We start from the raw sequence: 19,074 nt of genomic DNA on the forward strand, positions 1-19,074 counted from the left end.
CATGCCCACTAGCCAAAAGGAGGCGTGACAATGGGGGTATGCCGTAGAGGACCGAGTGCCCTCTAGTTATCGATGTGGAGGCCAAGAATGGGTAAATATACAGTAGGCCTAATCAGACCTTAGGTAACATTGTGGTCCCAGGGGAATAACTATTGGGAGGATAATTACTATATTGAAACAATTAAAATCAGCCAATCAACTTTAAAAGCTGTTCTCCGCTCTTGTGCTGTCTGCTGTCATTTCAGTGCAATTTGTAGGAACCCTCCTCCACACCATTCACCTACATTTCATCCTTCGATGCCCAGGTCTGAGATTCCAGAAGCAGCCCGCTCCTCTTCTCATCCATCCAGATCTTAAGAGTTATCTTCATCACCAACACCACCACCAGTGTCTATAGACTCATGGGTTATCTTCATCATCACCACCACCACCACCAGTGTCTATACTCAGGGGGATATCCTAAATAAATAATTGTTCACTAAAGAATGACTCTCTCCTGACTGAACCCATTGGAGACATTAGGAAATACAAATTAGAACCAAGAATGAAAATAATATATGGATTTATTACTTTTATGGCCCTATCCAGAATGGTGGGGGTTTCCTACATTACTAACTAGAAATAACTGCCATGCGGTTGTATGCCTCTGCCAAAATGTCAAGTTGCAGTTTATATCCATGTCTGCAGACTCATAAAATGTAGTGAAGACTTCAATAGGAATTCAATAAAAGGTATTAAGTCTATTTTGGGGGGAAATGGATTTTTTAGATACAACATGGGACCCTGTAGAGCTCAACAGTCGCGTAACGTTCCGTGATGTCTCCAGCTCCGGAAGAGAATTCCCCATTCATTTTCTCCATAGAAAGTTAGAAAAATCCTTATATAACTAGTTTTAAGGCTGGAACCAAGCCAACCATCCACCTACTGAATGGTGAGTGACAACAAAACATTTAACTTGGGAGCAAAAAATAAAAATAAAATGGGGGGGGGGGGGTAATAATTTTAGATTCACGAGATTCATTTTTTGTCTATGTCTATGTACAGTAGGGGTAGGCATGAAGATAGTCTTTAACTTCAGCGTTGAGTCCAGGTAATTTGTGTATGCTATCTTCTCCATTGTGACGCATCACAGCCCTCCTGCACATCTGTATGAGGAGCTCGGGCCTGTGCCTGCGATACGGCCGAGTTAGCTTGCAGGAGGCGCCGGTGTAAAAGCTGAGCAGAGCAAAGAGCGAAGCAAACGTCTTGTGGCTGCCGTGCAGACTGAAGAGGAGCTGTCCGTTCAGCAGGACACGGACGCTGGTCGGGCCGTCGTCAGCTTGGTAACTCAGAGTGAAGAAGACGTCGGGCTGGCCGCTGTCCCTGTGACAACACAGCATCAACACTGTGTCACTGTGTGTGCACGGCTTGGTGGAGGTTCATGATGAAACGGAGAGCTTTTAAAGGAACACTCTGCCCATTTTCAACCAGCTTTGTATCATTAGAACATCAGTAGTATATCAGAAAACTGTAAACTGTTTTGAAGTCTGTCATTTAATTTGACAGTTATTGAGTGTTAAAGTGTGGACCAGTGACATCACTGGTCCACCCTAACTCAAATGAATAACTCATTAACTCAAATCAACTCTCAATAACTGTCAAACTAGATGAATGATGAATAGTTTGACAGTTATTGAGAGTTGATTTGAGTTAATGAGTTATTCATTTGAGTTAGTGTGGACCAGTGATGTCACTGGTCCACACTTTAACACTCAATAACTGTCAAATTAAATGACAGACTTCAAAACCGTTTACAGTTTTCTCATATACTACTGATGTTCTAATGATACAAAGCTGGTTGAAAATGGGCGGAGTGTTCCTTTAACAGTGAAAACTGTGTGTGTGTTGGGGTGAATTACCTAACGAGGAAGGTGCCCTGCGGTGAGCCGGTGAGTGTTTCGTGTGCCGTCTCCATGGTCATAGGTCCCCAGTAGAAACCGCTGTGCTGCAGCTGCAGGTGAGTGTCTCTCACCAAATGGTACTCTGCTTCGCTGCTGAATGGGCGCAAGTGTGTGGGCCAGCTCTCAACGCACGGTCGGGCCACTGCCTGCAGCTGAATTGGTATTGGAAAGGATCAGTCAACATAACACACAATTATTGAAGGTGAAAAGTGAGATAAACATTTGGAGAGAAAAAAACTCAACTCCTCTTACTGTACATGAAAGTGCATCAGAAGTTATTGTTAAAGAAGCTATGACTCATCTTGTAACCTTTGCCAAGAAAACAGTTGTGTGTTTGAGGATACATTCAGGATATACATTCATTCACATGTGTTTTTAAATACTGACTGATGACTTTAAGTGGGGCTGAACAATATTGACAAAAATCGAATTGCGTTTATTTGAGAGGATTTTGCAATCGAGACTTAAAATGCGATTATTTCATTGCAAATCTTTCTTGTCATACATTTTTATACATATCATACATCAACTTTAAAATAGTTTAAAGAAAAGTGATAGACAGCTTGGACACCCCTCTCTCTTATGCGATTTCATTTTCAAGGTAGCATCTTTTCCATTGATATGTACATAGCATTTCAGTATGAAACTCAACTCATGACCCTCATTCAATTTGCCAGCCCAGCCAATGGTGAATGTGGCCCACTGATTGAAAATCAATATATCAAAGCCATAGGTATAGGTAAATACTCCAAAGTGAGTGAAGCAGACTTGGGTCCTAGTTGAGCTTTACCTGCTCAGTTGGGACATCTGCTTCTTTCTCTGAGTTGGGTTGGGTGAGGAGCTTGTTCCACTGGACTAGATCTTGTTGCCCTTTCTTTGGCTCTTGATTCTCTGGTTCTACTCTGTCTGGGCTCTGTGGTCCTCCTGCAGGAGCCTGACTTTGGTTCTGTGTCTCAGCTCGGCTGTTCTGCTCTCGGTTCTGTACTGGTCTATCCAGATTGTCTCTGACCATTCTACATCGGAGCATCCTCCACAGGACCGTCCTCCACTACTCCCTTTTGCACCTGCAGAACCTCCATGGTTCACCTCCGTTTTGTTGGTCATCTGGATCTGGATTCCATGTTGCTTGATCGGATGCTTGAGATTTTCATCAAAATATTCATTATCATCAGTTCTAAAGCTCCTCAAGATGCTTCACGGGCGCCTGCATGGAGTAGAGGCGGGATCTTCTCAGTCATCTGACCTTGCAGGATTGTCATGGAGGTGATGAGCTGACATAAAGAGAGGTGGACACAGACTTAATGTGATGCTCTACACACAGTCCCCACAAATATTCTTTGTGCTACTGTATTGAGTTGCATCCATTTTGAAGCACATACATTGTGTCTATATGTGTGTGGGGTCAACACATGGGAAGATAGGTCCCGACGTCGACGTCTTCTATGCAGCGTTATTAGCAAATAGCCGAAATGGATGGGGACACATACACATACACACTTACACACACATTGTGTCTATGTGTGTGTGGGGTCAGAGGTCGAGTGATTAACAACCGACCTCATGTTTACTTGTCAATCACAGAGGAGGCATGGCAGATGTAAGACTGAAAAGAAGCTATTGAAACAAAACACTTTCACTAGAGTGGAAGTCGGGAAAAAGAACACGTTAAAAGGGTTTGATTACATTTGGATTCATTCAGCATATAAAGTTTTCATCAGTGATAGGTCAATAACCTAGTATGGTACATACATAATAAAATATGCAAATTCTACTTTGGTGTATAAAATCCTGGTCTAGCCCCACCTCATCTAAAGGAGTGTAGAAAGAGAAACTCAAACGAGCTTGAGTGGGCTCCAGAGGTGACTGTCTCCACTTAGAAAAAGTGTGTTTGGTTCAGTCCGTTTATTTGAGCTTTTCTGACCTGGAACACGATTCCAAGTGTCATAAGTGACGGGATTTTGATTTCAAAGGTGGGCTGGGCAGGGGGGACACAATTAGTACAGGCCCAAATGCTAAAAAGGGTTTTAGTTTTATAGATACCCCTACCCACGTTTTTTAATAATTTTGATATGTCCCCATTGGGCTGGTGTGGCTCAGTTATCTGCTTCTGCTCTGCCTCTTCTATCTTGTACTCCTTCCTTACCTGAGCTGCCACTGACCCCTGCATGCTGCTGATGCAGCTAAAATAAACATAACAAAAAGTACCACTTCAGTACATTAAATGACTGCTACTCTTCCTGGGGTCCAAGACAACAATACACATTACATAACAGACAAAGAATAAAACTAAACGACAAAACAGAACACACACAAAATAAAACATCAATTAAGAATATAAGACTAAGAGAAAATGAAAGAAAATAAAAGAAACACAAATACAGTAAAAGGCAAAATCTAAAAGACAAAACAATATTGTAATCATAAGAAACGGATTAAAAAATATATGATAAGTATCAAAATATTGTATTTGAGTGTAAGTAGGATCTGTGTTTCCTTTAAAGCATCTATTTCCTTTGATATATCACCTGGAAGACAGTTCCAGCAATGATGCGATTGCCCTGTATATGACAGCTTTTTACATGTAGTTGGTTCTAGGTTTGGGTAAAGTCATCTGACCACCAGTAGCCCCTCTAGAGGAGTGTGTATGAATATTTGAACTGTAAATTATGTTATTGAAAAGAAACGGAGTCTGAGTTTGAATCACTCTGTGAAAATATATAAGTAAGATAGCCGATAGTCTATCCTCAACACTAAGCCATGTGAGACGTGCATGCATGTCAGCTACGCTAGAACCTAGGTGAGCATCCCAGGACCAGCCTAGCTGCCTTGTTTTGTGCTACTTGTAACTTTCTGAGTAGACATTTAGAAGCAGATGACCATACAACTGAGCAATAATCCAGATGACACAGAACCAATGAACACACAATATGGCGAAACAATAATGGAGTAAGAAACAGTTCACACGTTCTTGCAATTGTTCTACCCATGTTGGAGACTATTTTGTTGATGTGATCAGACCAAGACAGTGCACAGTCAAGCCAGAGTCCTAGCTTAACTGTTTTCACCTGTTGTATAGACCCTCTATCTGTAGATTCAATTTAGGGGGTATGTGATAGCCTATAATTAGAACCAAATATTATACAAACGGTTTTATTATGTTAAGTATACGTTTATTTATTTTTATCCAGTCATATATGATGTTAAGCTCACTGGACAGGACCGGATTAAGCTCATGTGGTAGAATCATCAGCGTACATAGTCAAGCTGGCCTGTAGTTACATGGCATATCATTTGTAAATATGGTAGTAATGTTGAAATAAGTGCAGGGGTTTCCAATGCTGCCTTCTGAAAAACTGCAGGGAATATGTCCTCTGTGTTTTAAATGTTGATTAATATGCACTGTCCCTATTTAAAATAAATCAATCTTAAAATCCAATATCTATTATGCACAAACCGTTTTTCCATAGTATTTTAATAGGCATATAGCCTACAGTATATGCGTGCTATAACAACAGACTGCATCAACGTCTTTACTTCTAAAGAAACTATTTGCCTTCAGCCCAATTCCTTTCAGCTCCTGGTCGTGCATAGTTTTTTCTTCATTTTACAAACTGAGATATTTCATATTTATTTAGCACACATAGCTGTAGGCCTGCCTCATAGTCCATTGTCTCAATTTTTTTGGAAAATGTAAATCAAACCTGATTGACAATGAAAATGCAATTACTAGAGCTGCAAACAGATTTTGCTGTGGCTCCAGTGAAATAGCCTACATTTTGCTTCGGCCTAATGATGAAAAAAAAAAAACATAAAGTCAAGCATCAAGCCATATGGGCTGTGTGTATGTGGACACAAGTCAAAAAAAAATATGTTTGTCGGTGCTGCTCACCTGTTACAGTTTCACCTTCTGCATGCATCTTTCTTTCTTTCGTTTTTAAAGGTAGTGTAGATTCATGCAAGGGACGGCATCCAATAACATTTTCAATTATCCCATACTGCCTATGTAATTATAGAGCAATTAGACGTACTTACTTCATAATAAACGGATGCAGCGCATTGTTGAGTTCAAAGAGGAACAGGCTCCTGTCCGCTTATTTGCTCTCTCTGATTCGCAGTTATTCGAAATGAGCAATAACTTTCGTTTTAAGCCTGATATAGGTGCTGCAGCGGCACCCAGTGCTGAGATAGATGATACTGTCCTGACCTGGCTGGTCCTCACATTGATGTAACAGGCGGTTGTCTTTATGGCAAGGCGGCAGTGAGCCTGCTGTTTACAAGAAGACAATCAAACCTGCACACTGTTTACAAGAAGACATCCACTATGACTGTCTAAGAATCAAACCTGCACACACTGATACCCGGTAGGCCTGACGCGTGAGCTGCCATACTTTCACTTTCTTTCTTCTCGTCCTCGCTTCTGTGAAATCACGTGATCTGCCAGCAGTCGTGTGTTTGACGATAGGCTTTTTTCACAGCAGTCATTTTGTGTCTAAAAGGCAGTAACACAGGTGCACCAAAACATTAATTAGGGTTCCAACTTCCAGTCCATTTTAGGTGTTCCAGTGCTGGGGCCCTAAGTTGGATGCACATGTGCTACCCAGACTTTTAGACACAAAATGGTAGCTGTGAAAAAGGCCCATTAGAAAGATGATGATGATGAAGATGTAGGGGCTGTGAAATATAATATCAAATAATTAAGTAGGCATTTCCCCCCCCGCTTGGGTATATTTAGGCATAGGCCTACTTTACCTTTTGTTTCAGGATAGACTGCATGCCTGTAATGTGATGACTATGTATGCAATTAGTCACCTACATAGGCTACATCATGTACTACATCAACATGGTACAAAAGTTTTGGTTTTGGGCCCCCTGACGGCCCAGGATTGGGGGGGAGGGGGGGCTCACACCAACTTGTGATGTCCAAGTAGGCTATAGACGGTTTTCACCAGAGCGCAACCCCACAGCACTTCCTTTTTCTCAGTATTCGGCAAACTGCAGAAATATTCACTCGACATCGTTACTTTTGTTTTCGCTGCTCAGCTGTATAGACGGTTTTCACGGAATGGTCAGTCCTGCACTTGAATGTTTTTTTTTCTTTTATGTCCATAGCAAACACTGCAACAGGAAGTGAGCGGGGGTTCAATTTAGAATGTTTTTGTTGTCAAGTTAAAACCGTCTATAGGCTAACAGGAAGTCATTGTGGGGAAAAGTAGAAAACATCCTGAGCCTCAGGACCTGAGGCTAGACCTCGCTTCCGGCCTATAGAATCTATCTCTGGGACTTGATCTCACACTTTGCAAATGTAATGGTAGGCGTACATTTGATGTATTCCATTAATGTTTTCTTCTCCACTTAACAATACAAACTAGAATGACCGCACCGTGGATATATGCCTCCACACCAACAAGTGAGCAGTCGACATCCATGTCTGTCTAGACTTTGACGTTTGAGCCAAATGTGAAGAAATTCCATCAAGGCTTTACTGAGATATTTTGCCTTAACAAGCTTGAAAATGGCGTTTGTGAGGTCACAGTGACGTTGACCATTGACCACCAAAATGTAATCAGTTCGTCCTTGAGTCCAAGTGGACGTTTGAGCCAAATTTGAAAAAATTCTGTTAACGCATTCCTGAGATATCGCGTTAACAAACATCGGACGGACGGACGGACAACCCAAAACCATAATGCCTCCGGCTCGGCTAAATATAGACGGTTTTAACTTGACAACAAAAACATTCTAAATTGAACCCCCGCTCACTTCCTGTTGCAGTGTTTGCTATGGACATAAAAGAAAAAAAAACATTCAAGTGCAGGACTGACCATTCCATGCGAACCGTCTATACAGCTGAGCAGCGAAAACAAAAGTAACAATGTCAAGTGAATATTTCTGCAGTTTGCCGAATGCTGAGAAAAAGGAAGTGCTGTGGGGTTGCGCTCTGGTGAAAACCGTCTATAGGCAAAATATAATACAAGTTGCATAAAAGACAAAGCAAATATTTTGTAGGCTATTCTGATTATTATAATATATATTTTGAAGACAATGGCCTCAAAGTTACAAGACTTTGAAGGTGAGTATTGTCCGACAGCCTGCGGGAAGCAATTATATATTGTTCTGCTATATACAGAAAGAATTCTGTATATAATCTGAGGCATCCTACAAGACTTAACAGTGCTGCAACAATACATTTCATTTGCTGTTGGACTTTGGTCTCCAAATGTTGTAGTTAGGGGACCTTGGAACTTGTGTGTAATTAGAGCTCAATAAAATGTGACACAACAACAGCAAGGCAGAAGGTGATTCTGGTGGGGGAAACAGCTTCCAATTCACTCAGAATATTCAAATTGGACCTTTTGGAAATTCAAAATACAGTTTCCACCAATCAGGGAATGGATGAACATGGTTGCAGTGTGTCTCTGAGCAGCTGACTGTCACCATGTGGACCTATAGTCTTACTGCAGCCTTCCTGCACCCCCTCCCCACTTTCTCCTTCCTCCCACCATGTCACGGTGAAGTCGTGAGGAGATTGAGTGAACAGACACAGGGGAGCATTCACACAGTGTTTAATAACAACATGTACAGGTGTCAACAGTCACTACAGTATAGTGGTACACTACACACCCTCATACTTGGCGGCAGTGTTGTCATGACGATGACTGAATGAAACGTCCCTGAGCTGAGTGGATGAGGCTGGTCCTTCAGGCAGCTGAGCTGGATGTCTCCTCTTTGCTCTGCTCTGTGCATTAGGTAGGCCACTGCTGTTACCACCAAGACCCCAGAGGTAGCCAACACACACTGCAGGACCAGAGGGACACACACATTCCTGACTCCTCGCCTCAAAATGTATATACAGTATTCATATTTATCAGCATCACACACACACGCACACACACACACACACACACACACACACACACACACACACACACACACACACACACACACACACACACACACACACACACACACACACACACACACACACACAAACTTGACCTCCATGCCAAATTTCAGCCTCCTAGGGTGAAAAGTATGCCCGCTAAAGGAGCAACAGAGCAACCTACAATATAGAGCTGCTGGTCGCAGCTAAAAACAAAAACAAAAAACAGTTGCACGTTTGAGTTGTTTTTCCTCTGCTTTTTAGTCTATAGTTATATTTTGCTCCAGAATTTACTGTACATCTCGTCCCACTTTTGCAGCCAAGCTGACTAAACCTGAAAGTGAAAGGGGATGTCTTGCGGCGCCAACAATCAATCATCCTTAAAATTCACTGAAACATGTTGAGTTGCACAATTGATTCTGAGAAGAGAATGCAGACTGTGGCTTATCAGGAAAAAAAACACTTTAGTGTGGCTACAGCTCAGCCTTTCTGTTGGCTGTCTGTAACAGGTCTATCGCTCTCCTCTTTCTCTTTCTCTTTCTCCTATCCTATAGTGCTGGCCCAATGTCTTTATGGGGCCCTAAGCAGAATTTGATTTGGGGGCCCCCACCACCTCGGTGCTGCCATTAATTGACTATTAGTTGTTTTGCCACATCGCCCAGACACCCATCTGTATTGAAAACATACCGTTATCTTTCTGTTTTTTCATTGTGTATGAATGTAACACCAGCTTTGACAGAGGCAGTTGGAATTGATTAAAACACTAGTATTAACCAGCCAGTCTGTACAACACAATATTGTGTTTTTGTATGATTAATATTGACATATAATATTATATTGAGAAAAACCATGTGCTCTTGGGGGCCCTAAGCAGGTGGGGGCCCTAAGCAGTTGCTTAGTTTGCTTATGCCTAGGGCCGGCCCTGATAGACATTCCTATTCTGCCGACAGACAGACAGGAATGTGACATTGTCACATTCCTGTCTGTCTATAGCTGTATCCACACTTGTTGACATCTGCTTCACTCTCTCCCTGTTCTCTTCAGTTAAAACAGGGATCGGTAACCACTAACTGCTAGTGTGTGTGTGTGTGTGTGTGTGTGTGTGTGTGTGTGTGTGTGTGTGTGTGTGTGTGTGTGTGTGTGTGTGTGTGTCCATCCGTCCATCTGTGAATGCATGGTAAATTCCAATTCAATTATTGGAGATGGAATTGCACTCAGCTGTAAGGAAACAGCATTGGAATTAAATTAGAATAACAGGAAAGAAACGGAATCCAATTCCATGAAATTCCACTTCTAAGAGAGTTTATCGACTTGCTAAACGTAAATCAAATAATAATTAATAAAATAAAAGACAGTTAAATAATCATAATCAATATTTGATCGTATATGTAGGCTATCTAATGTTTTACTCAATTCCAATTCTGTTCCCTGTAGGTTTTTGTAAACCTAAATGAATTCATCAATTGAGCCCAACCCTTGTGAGAATGACAATGATGGTGCAACCCGAGCCAAGGATGTCATTTTCAGAAGGCATGCTGAACTTGGACCCCTGCAATTTTTTCAACTCCCCGGCTGACATTACTGTCTTTCAGAGCCTGGAGCGGGCCCATTCTTAAAGCTAGAGTGAAGATATTGATGATATCAAATGAAACTAGACCTAATGCATTCATCCATCTCATGCTAGCTGGGTGGAAAGGGGGCTAAATAACGCTCCAATTTTAGGCTAAATTCTGGGGAGGGAAAACGGGCATGGCCATTTTCAAAGTGGTCCCTGGACCTCTCACCTCAATATATCTGAATGAGAATGGGTTCTATTGGTACTCACAAGTCTCTCCTTTACATAACATGCCCACTTTAGGCTAACCACCCCTTCCCCCCCACACCCCCTGATAGAGAAAATTTACATCACATTAGCCTTTATTTGGACAATCACTAGTTATTAATATATTCATATACATTTCCATTTTAGTTACATATAGTTATGACACAGACAGACTTCATATTTAGATGACCTGTGTACATACACAGATAGACATCATATTTGGATAACCTGTGTACATACACAGACAGACGTATTTAGATAACTTGTGCCTTACATTTGCAGCTCCTCTCTATCTGACACTGTGCCCTGTCACCGTGCCATGGTGCCCTCTACAGGGCCAGAATAACAGATAGGTTGAGTCTACAGAGTAGCCTTCAAGTGTGCGTCAAGACATGTAATCTGATGTGTGTCCTATAAGTATCTTTGACTTTCTGTTCAATGTATGTAAGCCTGTGTATCCATCCGTGAATATACAAGAGTGCATCTCTTGGCCAAGATCTATGTCAAATACATCATATCAGACGACTTCTTCTGACTCCTGGCTCCATCATTTCATTTCAACTGGTTCCCTTCAAGTGGTTCACTGTTTACCTTTTGGCTGTGGAATTTCATTCTCTATCACTCCTCATAGCAGGCCTGGTCATTTCATTTTAGTGACACCATATTTCTTGAAACTTGTGTATAATAACCCATTGTGACCTCTCTAGGATAATCACAGACTTTACAACCACAAACTAGAGACTTAGGGGATTCAGGGGATGTATGGCTGTCTTAGAGTTATTCTAGAAAGTATTTATAATAAATAAATAAATAAATAAATAAATAAATAAATAAATAAATAAATAAATATTATTCTAGAATTCTAGAATGAATGGGAATATCAAATGGGAGAGGAGAAAAACATGGCCATGTTTTACGGGTAGGCGTATCTGTCAGTCCAATTTACCTTCATCTCGGTTATGAAATGACCGAAGCTGGTGAGAGGGATACGGCCATACGGGTCTTCACAGGGGACATCGGCATGGCTGCAGAAATTGTGAATGAGGAGGCTATAATTCATTGAATGTGTCGAAATCATGGTCAAAATGTGTATGCTGCTACTTACTGTTGTTCTGCAGCAGGTAGGTCGGGGGACGCACGGGAGCGGACTGCATCTGAGTATATAATGGTGTCGGTGGGCGGGGCACTGGAGGCAGTGTGGAACGGCTGGTCTGCTCCATCCAATGGCTCCATCGGTCTGCTCCAGTGGGTGTCATCCTCTGTATAGACACAGGAGGGCGCAACATTCATGTTTATCAGAGTATTTCCCTGCATGCAAAAAGGAGAATAAAAACATGAACAATCGACATGATCTATAACAATATGTAGGCTGTTGGCTATTCATTCTATATAGCTACTGTACCGTGATAAAACATTGAAAAAAAATATAGCATTTGGAAAAACATGATATAACATGAATTGGTCTTACTAGGCTAGGCCCAGCCACTCTTGCCTACAGCGCCGGCCCAAGCCTTTATAGGGCCCGAAGCAGAATTTGATTTGCGGGCCCGCATCACCTCGACGCTACCAATAGGCTACTATGGATGGACTATTGTCAATGCTTGATCATTCACACCTACTGTAAATCTAACAGACCCATTAATTGTTTTGCCACATTGCCCAGATGCCCACCTGTAATGCAAATCTTCTGTTTTTTCCTCTTCTTCTTTTTCAAAATGTTTTCTCTGCTCCAGAAGGATAAGCCATCCCCCCCCATCGACATGACTTTTTTTTTGCTGCATCAATGCAGAGGTGAGGACTGTAACCTAATGTTATAGTCTGACTGACTGTAGGCTACTTGCATCAAAAATGTGCATTGTGCATACAGCTCTGACAGAGACAGCGGAAATGGATTAAAACACTAGTATTAGCTAGCCAGCCCACAACACAATATATGGCATTTTTGTATGATTAATATTGACAGAACATATCATGAAGGGGGGTGCTCTTGGGGGCCCTATGCAGGTGGGGGCTCTATGCAGGTGCTTATAGTTTTCTTATGCCTAGGGCCGGCGCTGCTTGCCAATAAGCTGGGTGAAAAAGTATTCCTGCCACCCAATGCTTAATATAGAGCAAAGGAGCTGTGGCCTAAATCAGGCTGTTTGTCCTAGCTGCCCTTTTCAGATGGAAACACCAAAAGACAGAGCATCACTGATCATCTGAGGAGCTGTGAGCTAAAAGGGGCTGTTAACCATTCTGAAGGGCATTTCATCACAGAATGTCCACTGAATGTAGGCTACTCAGCTCTGACACACATGGCTTGTATCACTCCTCAACAGATGACATTGATCAGCAGTGAGCATGCAAGGCCACATGAATCTTCTCATCCTCTCCATGAAACCATATAAGAGACACTTGCCTCCTCCTCTCATCCAATGTGCCTACAGATACTGTTGAGCTAGTAACAACAACAACAACAACAACAACAACAACAACAACAACAACAACAACAACAACAACAACAACAGACGGGGTAGGATCGTGTCTGTGTGTGGGATAATGTCCATGTAAAAAACTCCATGTAAAATGTCCAAAAGTCCTTTACGGTATATATATATATATATATATATATATATATATATAAGACATCCCATTCCACACTCTTGGCTCAGGCCTTTGCTCTGAAAAAATCACACCCAGGTGCTGAAGTAAGCGGTGCAGACAGACAGACACCACCACACCAAATTTTAACTAAGAAGAAGACAATTGACATCACAACTACCTGATGACATCACAGTCGAGCAAGCACTCGATCCAGACCCAAATCCAGACCAAATCTCGGGTGACATCACAGTTGGGCAATTGCAAATGCATTCAACACACACACACGCACTCACACACACACACACACACACACACGCACACACACACACACACACACACACACACACACACACACACGCACACACGCACACACACAAACATACACAACTGCCCGACTGACATCACAGTTGGGCAATTGCGTCACATCACTTCCAGTTGAGTGACATCACTCGCCAAATCTCGTGAGACTACTGCATCTCGTGCTCCCATGAGATGGATTCGATACACACACACATATATATATATATATATATATATATATATATATATATATATATATATATATATATATAGTATGTATGTATAGATGTATAGATATAGATATACATATACATACATAAACATATACATATAGATACAGTATATAGAGCAGTTGTGCGCAGGGAGGAAGGGATGGCTGTCCCTGTGATGAGAGGTTCTGGTAATGCCAGACATCAGTCTTCTGCCATGGGGAGGATCTCGGTAGATCAGAAATGATTATTATTACAATTATTATTAAATGATATTTCATGTTCTCCCTTGAAATGGTATACCTGCCGCTGACTGTACAAAACCGAAATGGAGTTTTTAAAAGCGCATTCAATTTCTAGGGTAGACTCTGGAGAAATTACCCCCAGACAGGACCAGGCAGAGGCTGAACGGAAGAACGGCAAACTGGTAGCCTTGGCCTTGAAAGGCAAAGCAGAGAAACGTTCTGTGTTCTGGGTGGATAGGAACATGAAAGTAGGCATCCTTGAGGTCTATGGAGGCGAACCACTCTCCTGGAGCGATAGACCGAAATGGGAGGACTTTCAGATGCACATTCAACCTTCTCAGGTCCAGTATGAGCCTGAGAGAACCGTTCTTTTTTCAGAATGAGAAAATAGGTAAAAAAAAAAAACCATAGGTAAAACCCACTGCTCTGTGTATATACTGTAGGTGAAGTGATGGCCTTTTTGGCCAAGAGTTTGGTTATCTCTTGTGACAAACATTGGGCTTTCTCGGGGGCTGTGACCGAGGTCACCTTGATCACTGAAGGTGGCCAGCGGTGGAACAACCTGTAACCCTGGGACATTGTGTTCAAAACCCAGGCATCTTGAGAATGGGCTCCCGAGTAGGCCAGGTGCTGTTGGACGTACCTGGAGGGTCATGTGGGGGCTTGGGGGGGCGCTGCTTGTGCCCCTGCGCCCACTGGGCGTTCACGTGACTTTTCCCAGTCGGGATCAAATTTTTCGAATGACTCCAACAGCACATGAATGCAGCACTAGCAGAAAACAGATGCAGAACAGTGCGTCTGCTGCAGGTGTCATTCATGCTAGAAAGCACCAGGACTTCTCGTCCACATCCATTTCAGTTCAATCAGAAATTCACCCCCTGATTTAGTGAATTGTATTTCTACCAGATGAGTGAGTGAGTGAGTGAGTGACTGACTGACTGACTGACTGAGTGTGAGTTTAATCTTTCCAACTGACATCGCAGGACAAAGTAGAGCACTCCAGCGGGCCTGTGTACAGACAGGGTTTAGAGTGAAAGTGACTTTATTCAAATTTTATAGCAGAGCACAAACATATTTTTTATTCAAAACATAAGGTGGAAACCATTCATACTTTTACAGAGATTAAAAATTCCGAAAATTGGTATTCAAAAAGTTTAATCTTGGGGTTTCACTTGATTTGTTATGATTACAATTGTGTTTTTGACCATTATACAGTAACACTCAAGAAGATCTTTCTAATCATGTATATTCATTTTCAGCGAAAATATCACTTATATGCCCCTTTCACTCTTGTATTGATTAATGTAGTGTTTCATTTGCAGACAAGCTGCCCTTTGGAAGTGTGTCCATTCATGTCACGTTCATGTCTTTTTTTCACTTGAGTCACAACAGGATATGGATGACGAAAGAGTTCCTCTGCTGGAGAAGACATCCCATTCCACACTCTTGGCTCAGGCCTTTGCTCTGAAACAATCACACCCAGGTGCTGAAGTAAGCGGTGCAGACAGACAGACACCACCACACCAAATTTGAACTAAGAAGAAGACAATCGACATCACAACTACCTGACATCACAGTCGAGCAAGCACTCGATCCAGACCCAAATCCAGACCAAATCTCGGGTGACATCACAGTTGGGCAATTGCAAATGCCTTCAACACACACACACACACACACACACACACACACACACGCGCACGCACACACGCACACACACAAACATACACGACTGCCCGACTGACATCACAGTTGGGCAATTGCAAATGCATTCAACACACACACACACACACACACACACACGCACACGCACAAACATACACAACTGCCCGACTGACATCACAGTTGGGCAATTGCGTCACATCACTTCCAGTTGAGTGACATCACTCGCCAAATCTTGTGAGACTACTGCATCTCGTGCTCCCATGAGATGGATTCGCCCAGGTGACTTTTCACAGCTGCCTAAGGGAATAAATATGCTTGACGTTTGGACCGGTGTCATGCCGAGTTTTGCACCCTCGCCGAGAATTGCATCCCCACCTTCCGGGAGCATATTGTAATGATTTATACGGAAACTTAACTGTTTAAAAATGATATAATTGTCTGGGTAGACGTGATCTCCAAGCCAGGGGGTCTGTCCTGGCTCATGGAGACCGACTTTGATGCATTAGATCCACGTGGAGGTGACTTCCATGCTTTTGGCTGAGGCTCTCTTCTGGCTCATGGAAGCCGACTTTGGTGCTTAAAATCCGGGTACAGATGACCTCGAGACCTGGGGATCTCTCCTGGCTTTATGGAGGGGGGTGCAAATCTCGGCGGTTTGTACCTGCCGCCGCCCTGCCGAGATTTGCATCCCTGTTTTAAAGTTAAAACAGCCCCAAAATATGGTGGGGGTGCAATTCTCGGCGGGGGTGCAAAACTCGGCATGACACCGGCCGCACGGAAATGAGAGACACGGAATCCTGCGAGGAAACGTGTGGAGCTTTTATACTGTGTGCGGGTTTCTGCTCGCGGAAGTGAGTGGGAGTCTTGAAAACTCCACTTTGTTCGCCCAGCCGCGTCCGCGTAGTTAGAAAATTCGAGGTGTGCACGGCCAGGCGAAAACTGCCCGCATGGGAGCCTTGCGGAGGGGCGTGTCTGCTGATTTGACGTCACTTTTCCGCACGGACACTCGCGGTCCTACATCTCGTGCTCATACACACAAAGTCACTCATGAAGCGGTTGCACCGCTTAAAAAGACTGAGCAATAGGCAATAGCCTACTTACAGTATGGGATTTCATTTCCTTGAAAGTCCTACGCAAGATTGGATTGATTCCATCCATGGCAGCAGACACGGCCCACAGCTGCCAACAGCACCAGCTGAACCCATGAGCTGCGGCAGGACAAGCGGTTAGTTCTGAACACCTCTAGACCATATCCCCGACCGTGTACAGTACATAAACTTGTGAATTGACTTGACATTCTCAGAGGAGTTTGAACTACAAAGATAATCAATAGGCTAGGCTACTTTAAGAAGCCTGGTGTTAACTGCAGTGTAGTTTAGTAGTAGATCGATTGACAGAATGACTTTATTCAGTAAGTTAAGTTTCGTTCCAAAGTGAGATATCCACCACTTCAAAGCACTGGTTGCCTTAATTGTCTGCCAAAATAAGTCCCAACTTGAAAGTGATGTGGAAGTACAAAAAGTAGGCTACACAGCTAGCCTATTATTCATGAGTCATCAAAAATCATGCATCACGGGCCAGCGTAGGCCTACAAAATGATTGTCTTTGAAGATAACATGTCTTTGAAACATTGGCCGGTGGATTTCAGGTAACAGTTTTAAATTAATGGATTGTGTTTAGGCAATTAGGCTTTAGGGAAGAAGAAGCCCTTCACATTCTCCTCACTCGTGTGCGTCCCTGTGGGGTTTTCCACGAATGAAAATATGCAGTATGCCTAGTTGTGGTTCCGCTTGGGGATTGCTTCATGGGTGTGACACACGGACACACACACACACACGCACGCACGCACACACACACACACACACACACACACACGCGCGCACGCGCACACACACACGCACACACACGAGTTGAGTGGCACTACCAAGAGTATCACCAGCTATCACTCACAGACAGAAGCAGAAGAGAGAGTGTGCGTGTGTGTGTGTGAGAGAGGGGGGGACTAGGAGACAGATAAACAGGTAGGCTATGCTAGATAATAGAGGTGTGTCTCCCTGTGTGTGTGTGTGTGTGTGTGTGTGTGTGTGTGTGAGAGAGAGAGAGAGAGAGAGAGAGAGAGAGAGAGAGAGAGACACACACACACACACACACACACACACACACACACAGACAGACAGACACTGAGAGAGAGAGACACAGACAGACAGACACTGAGAGAGAGAGAGACAGACAGACAGACAGACAGACAGACAGACACTGAGAGAGAGAGAGAGAGAGAGAGAGAGAGAGAGAGAGAGAGAGAGAGAGAGAGAGAGAGAGAGAGAGAGAGAGAGAGAGAGGAGAGGAGAGGAGAGGAGAGGAGAGGAGAGAGAGTTGTAACAGCAACAGGGAAGCAGGCGCGCGGCACGGGGACCCGCCGGAAGCAGCGGTAGCGCGAGCAGCAGCTGGACACAGACCGACAACACCGGCGGGACACGAGCGACACCCGAGAAGCGGGGCGCGGAGAGGAGGAGGCACCTGCACCGCGACTACTCTCCCTCTTCGCCGCCCGGCCCGCTCGTCTTCCTTCCCCTCTCTCTCTCTCTCTCTCCCTCTCCCGGCTTCCCCCGGTCGGACCATCGCTTCCTCGTTTAAGATGGCTGACCCGAGCAGCAGCGACGGAGAGGCACCGGAGAGCGCGCGCGGCTTCGCCCGCCAGGGAGCCCTCCGCCAGAAGAACGTGCACGAGGTGAAGAACCACAAGTTCATCGCGCGCTTCTTCAAGCAGCCCACCTTCTGCAGCCACTGCACAGACTTCATCTGGTGAGTGTGTGTGTGTGTGTGTGAGAGAGAGAGAGAGAGAGAGAGAGAGAGAGAGAGACACACACACTGCAGGACACAGGTGATTCACTTGCTGCGGCTTGTAGGCTACTGACGGTAACGTTACCGCAATGTTTCAGTCAGTGCCATAGTGTAGAAAACGCCATGTTTTGCTCAATGCGACAGTACGACGGCCTGTGTGTGTGTGTGTAGCCGCAGAGCAGTCGCTGTTGCTCGGTGTGTTTACCGCATCGAGCCGACATCCATCTCGGTAAACTGGAGGTCTGCTGGAGGAATGCAGCGAGTAGAGACACACAGACAACACAGGGCCCACTGTTGCTGCTGCTGCAGCTGTGTGTGTGTGTGTGTGTGTGTGTGTGTGTGTGTGTGTGTGTGTGTGTGTGTGTGTGTGGTCAGTATGTCTAACTGTAGGTGTAGGTGCCCATGTGTTTTGATCAGTGTAGGATAGGACATTTAGAAAATATTTGAGGGGCAACAACACTGTCTAAAAAAAATGGGGGCATTTACAAAATTTTGGGGCACTTTATTACCATATTATTTTTTCTGTTAGTGCATACATTTGCTAAAGCATAGTGTGAACAACAGCACTGTTGTTCTTCATGGTCTTCTAGCAACC

General features: G+C 43.7%; 2 protein-coding genes and 1 long non-coding RNA gene across 4 annotated transcripts in view; 1 reads left to right on the plus strand and 2 right to left on the minus strand.

Moving 5' to 3' along the window:
- Positions 1-599: 599 nt before the first annotated feature.
- Positions 600-6,112, minus strand: LOC310793601 (suppressor of cytokine signaling 1-like). Its single transcript, XM_083655432.1, has 4 exons — positions 5,973-6,112; positions 2,731-3,211; positions 1,899-2,092; positions 600-1,362 (listed from the first exon to the last, which is right to left on the minus strand). The coding sequence occupies exons 2-4, from the start codon at positions 2,965-2,967 to the stop codon at positions 1,035-1,037; spliced, it is 759 nt and encodes a 252-aa protein (XP_083511558.1). The 5' UTR covers positions 2,968-3,211; positions 5,973-6,112; the 3' UTR covers positions 600-1,034.
- Positions 6,113-8,574: 2,462 nt separating this feature from the next.
- Positions 8,575-11,805, minus strand: LOC310793765. Its single transcript, XR_014553538.1, has 3 exons — positions 11,745-11,805; positions 11,586-11,664; positions 8,575-8,732 (listed from the first exon to the last, which is right to left on the minus strand). It is a non-coding gene; the product is annotated as an uncharacterized lncRNA (long non-coding RNA).
- A 5,814-nt stretch (positions 11,806-17,619) lies between these two features.
- LOC310793669 (protein kinase C beta type) overlaps positions 17,620-19,074 on the plus strand; it is a 46,496-nt gene continuing 45,041 nt past the window's right edge. Inside the window, exon 1 of one of the 2 annotated variants that reach the window (XM_083655522.1) lies at positions 17,620-18,440. In XM_083655522.1, coding sequence (XP_083511648.1) covers positions 18,274-18,440 — 167 coding nt within the window. In that variant the 5' untranslated portion in view covers positions 17,620-18,273. The remainder of the gene's footprint in view (positions 18,441-19,074) is intronic. The other variant, XM_083655523.1, reaches the window with a different exon arrangement.

This window comes from Poromitra crassiceps (assembly GCF_964638095.1).
Source record: "Poromitra crassiceps genome assembly, chromosome: 19".
NCBI lineage: Eukaryota > Metazoa > Chordata > Actinopteri > Beryciformes > Melamphaidae > Poromitra > Poromitra crassiceps.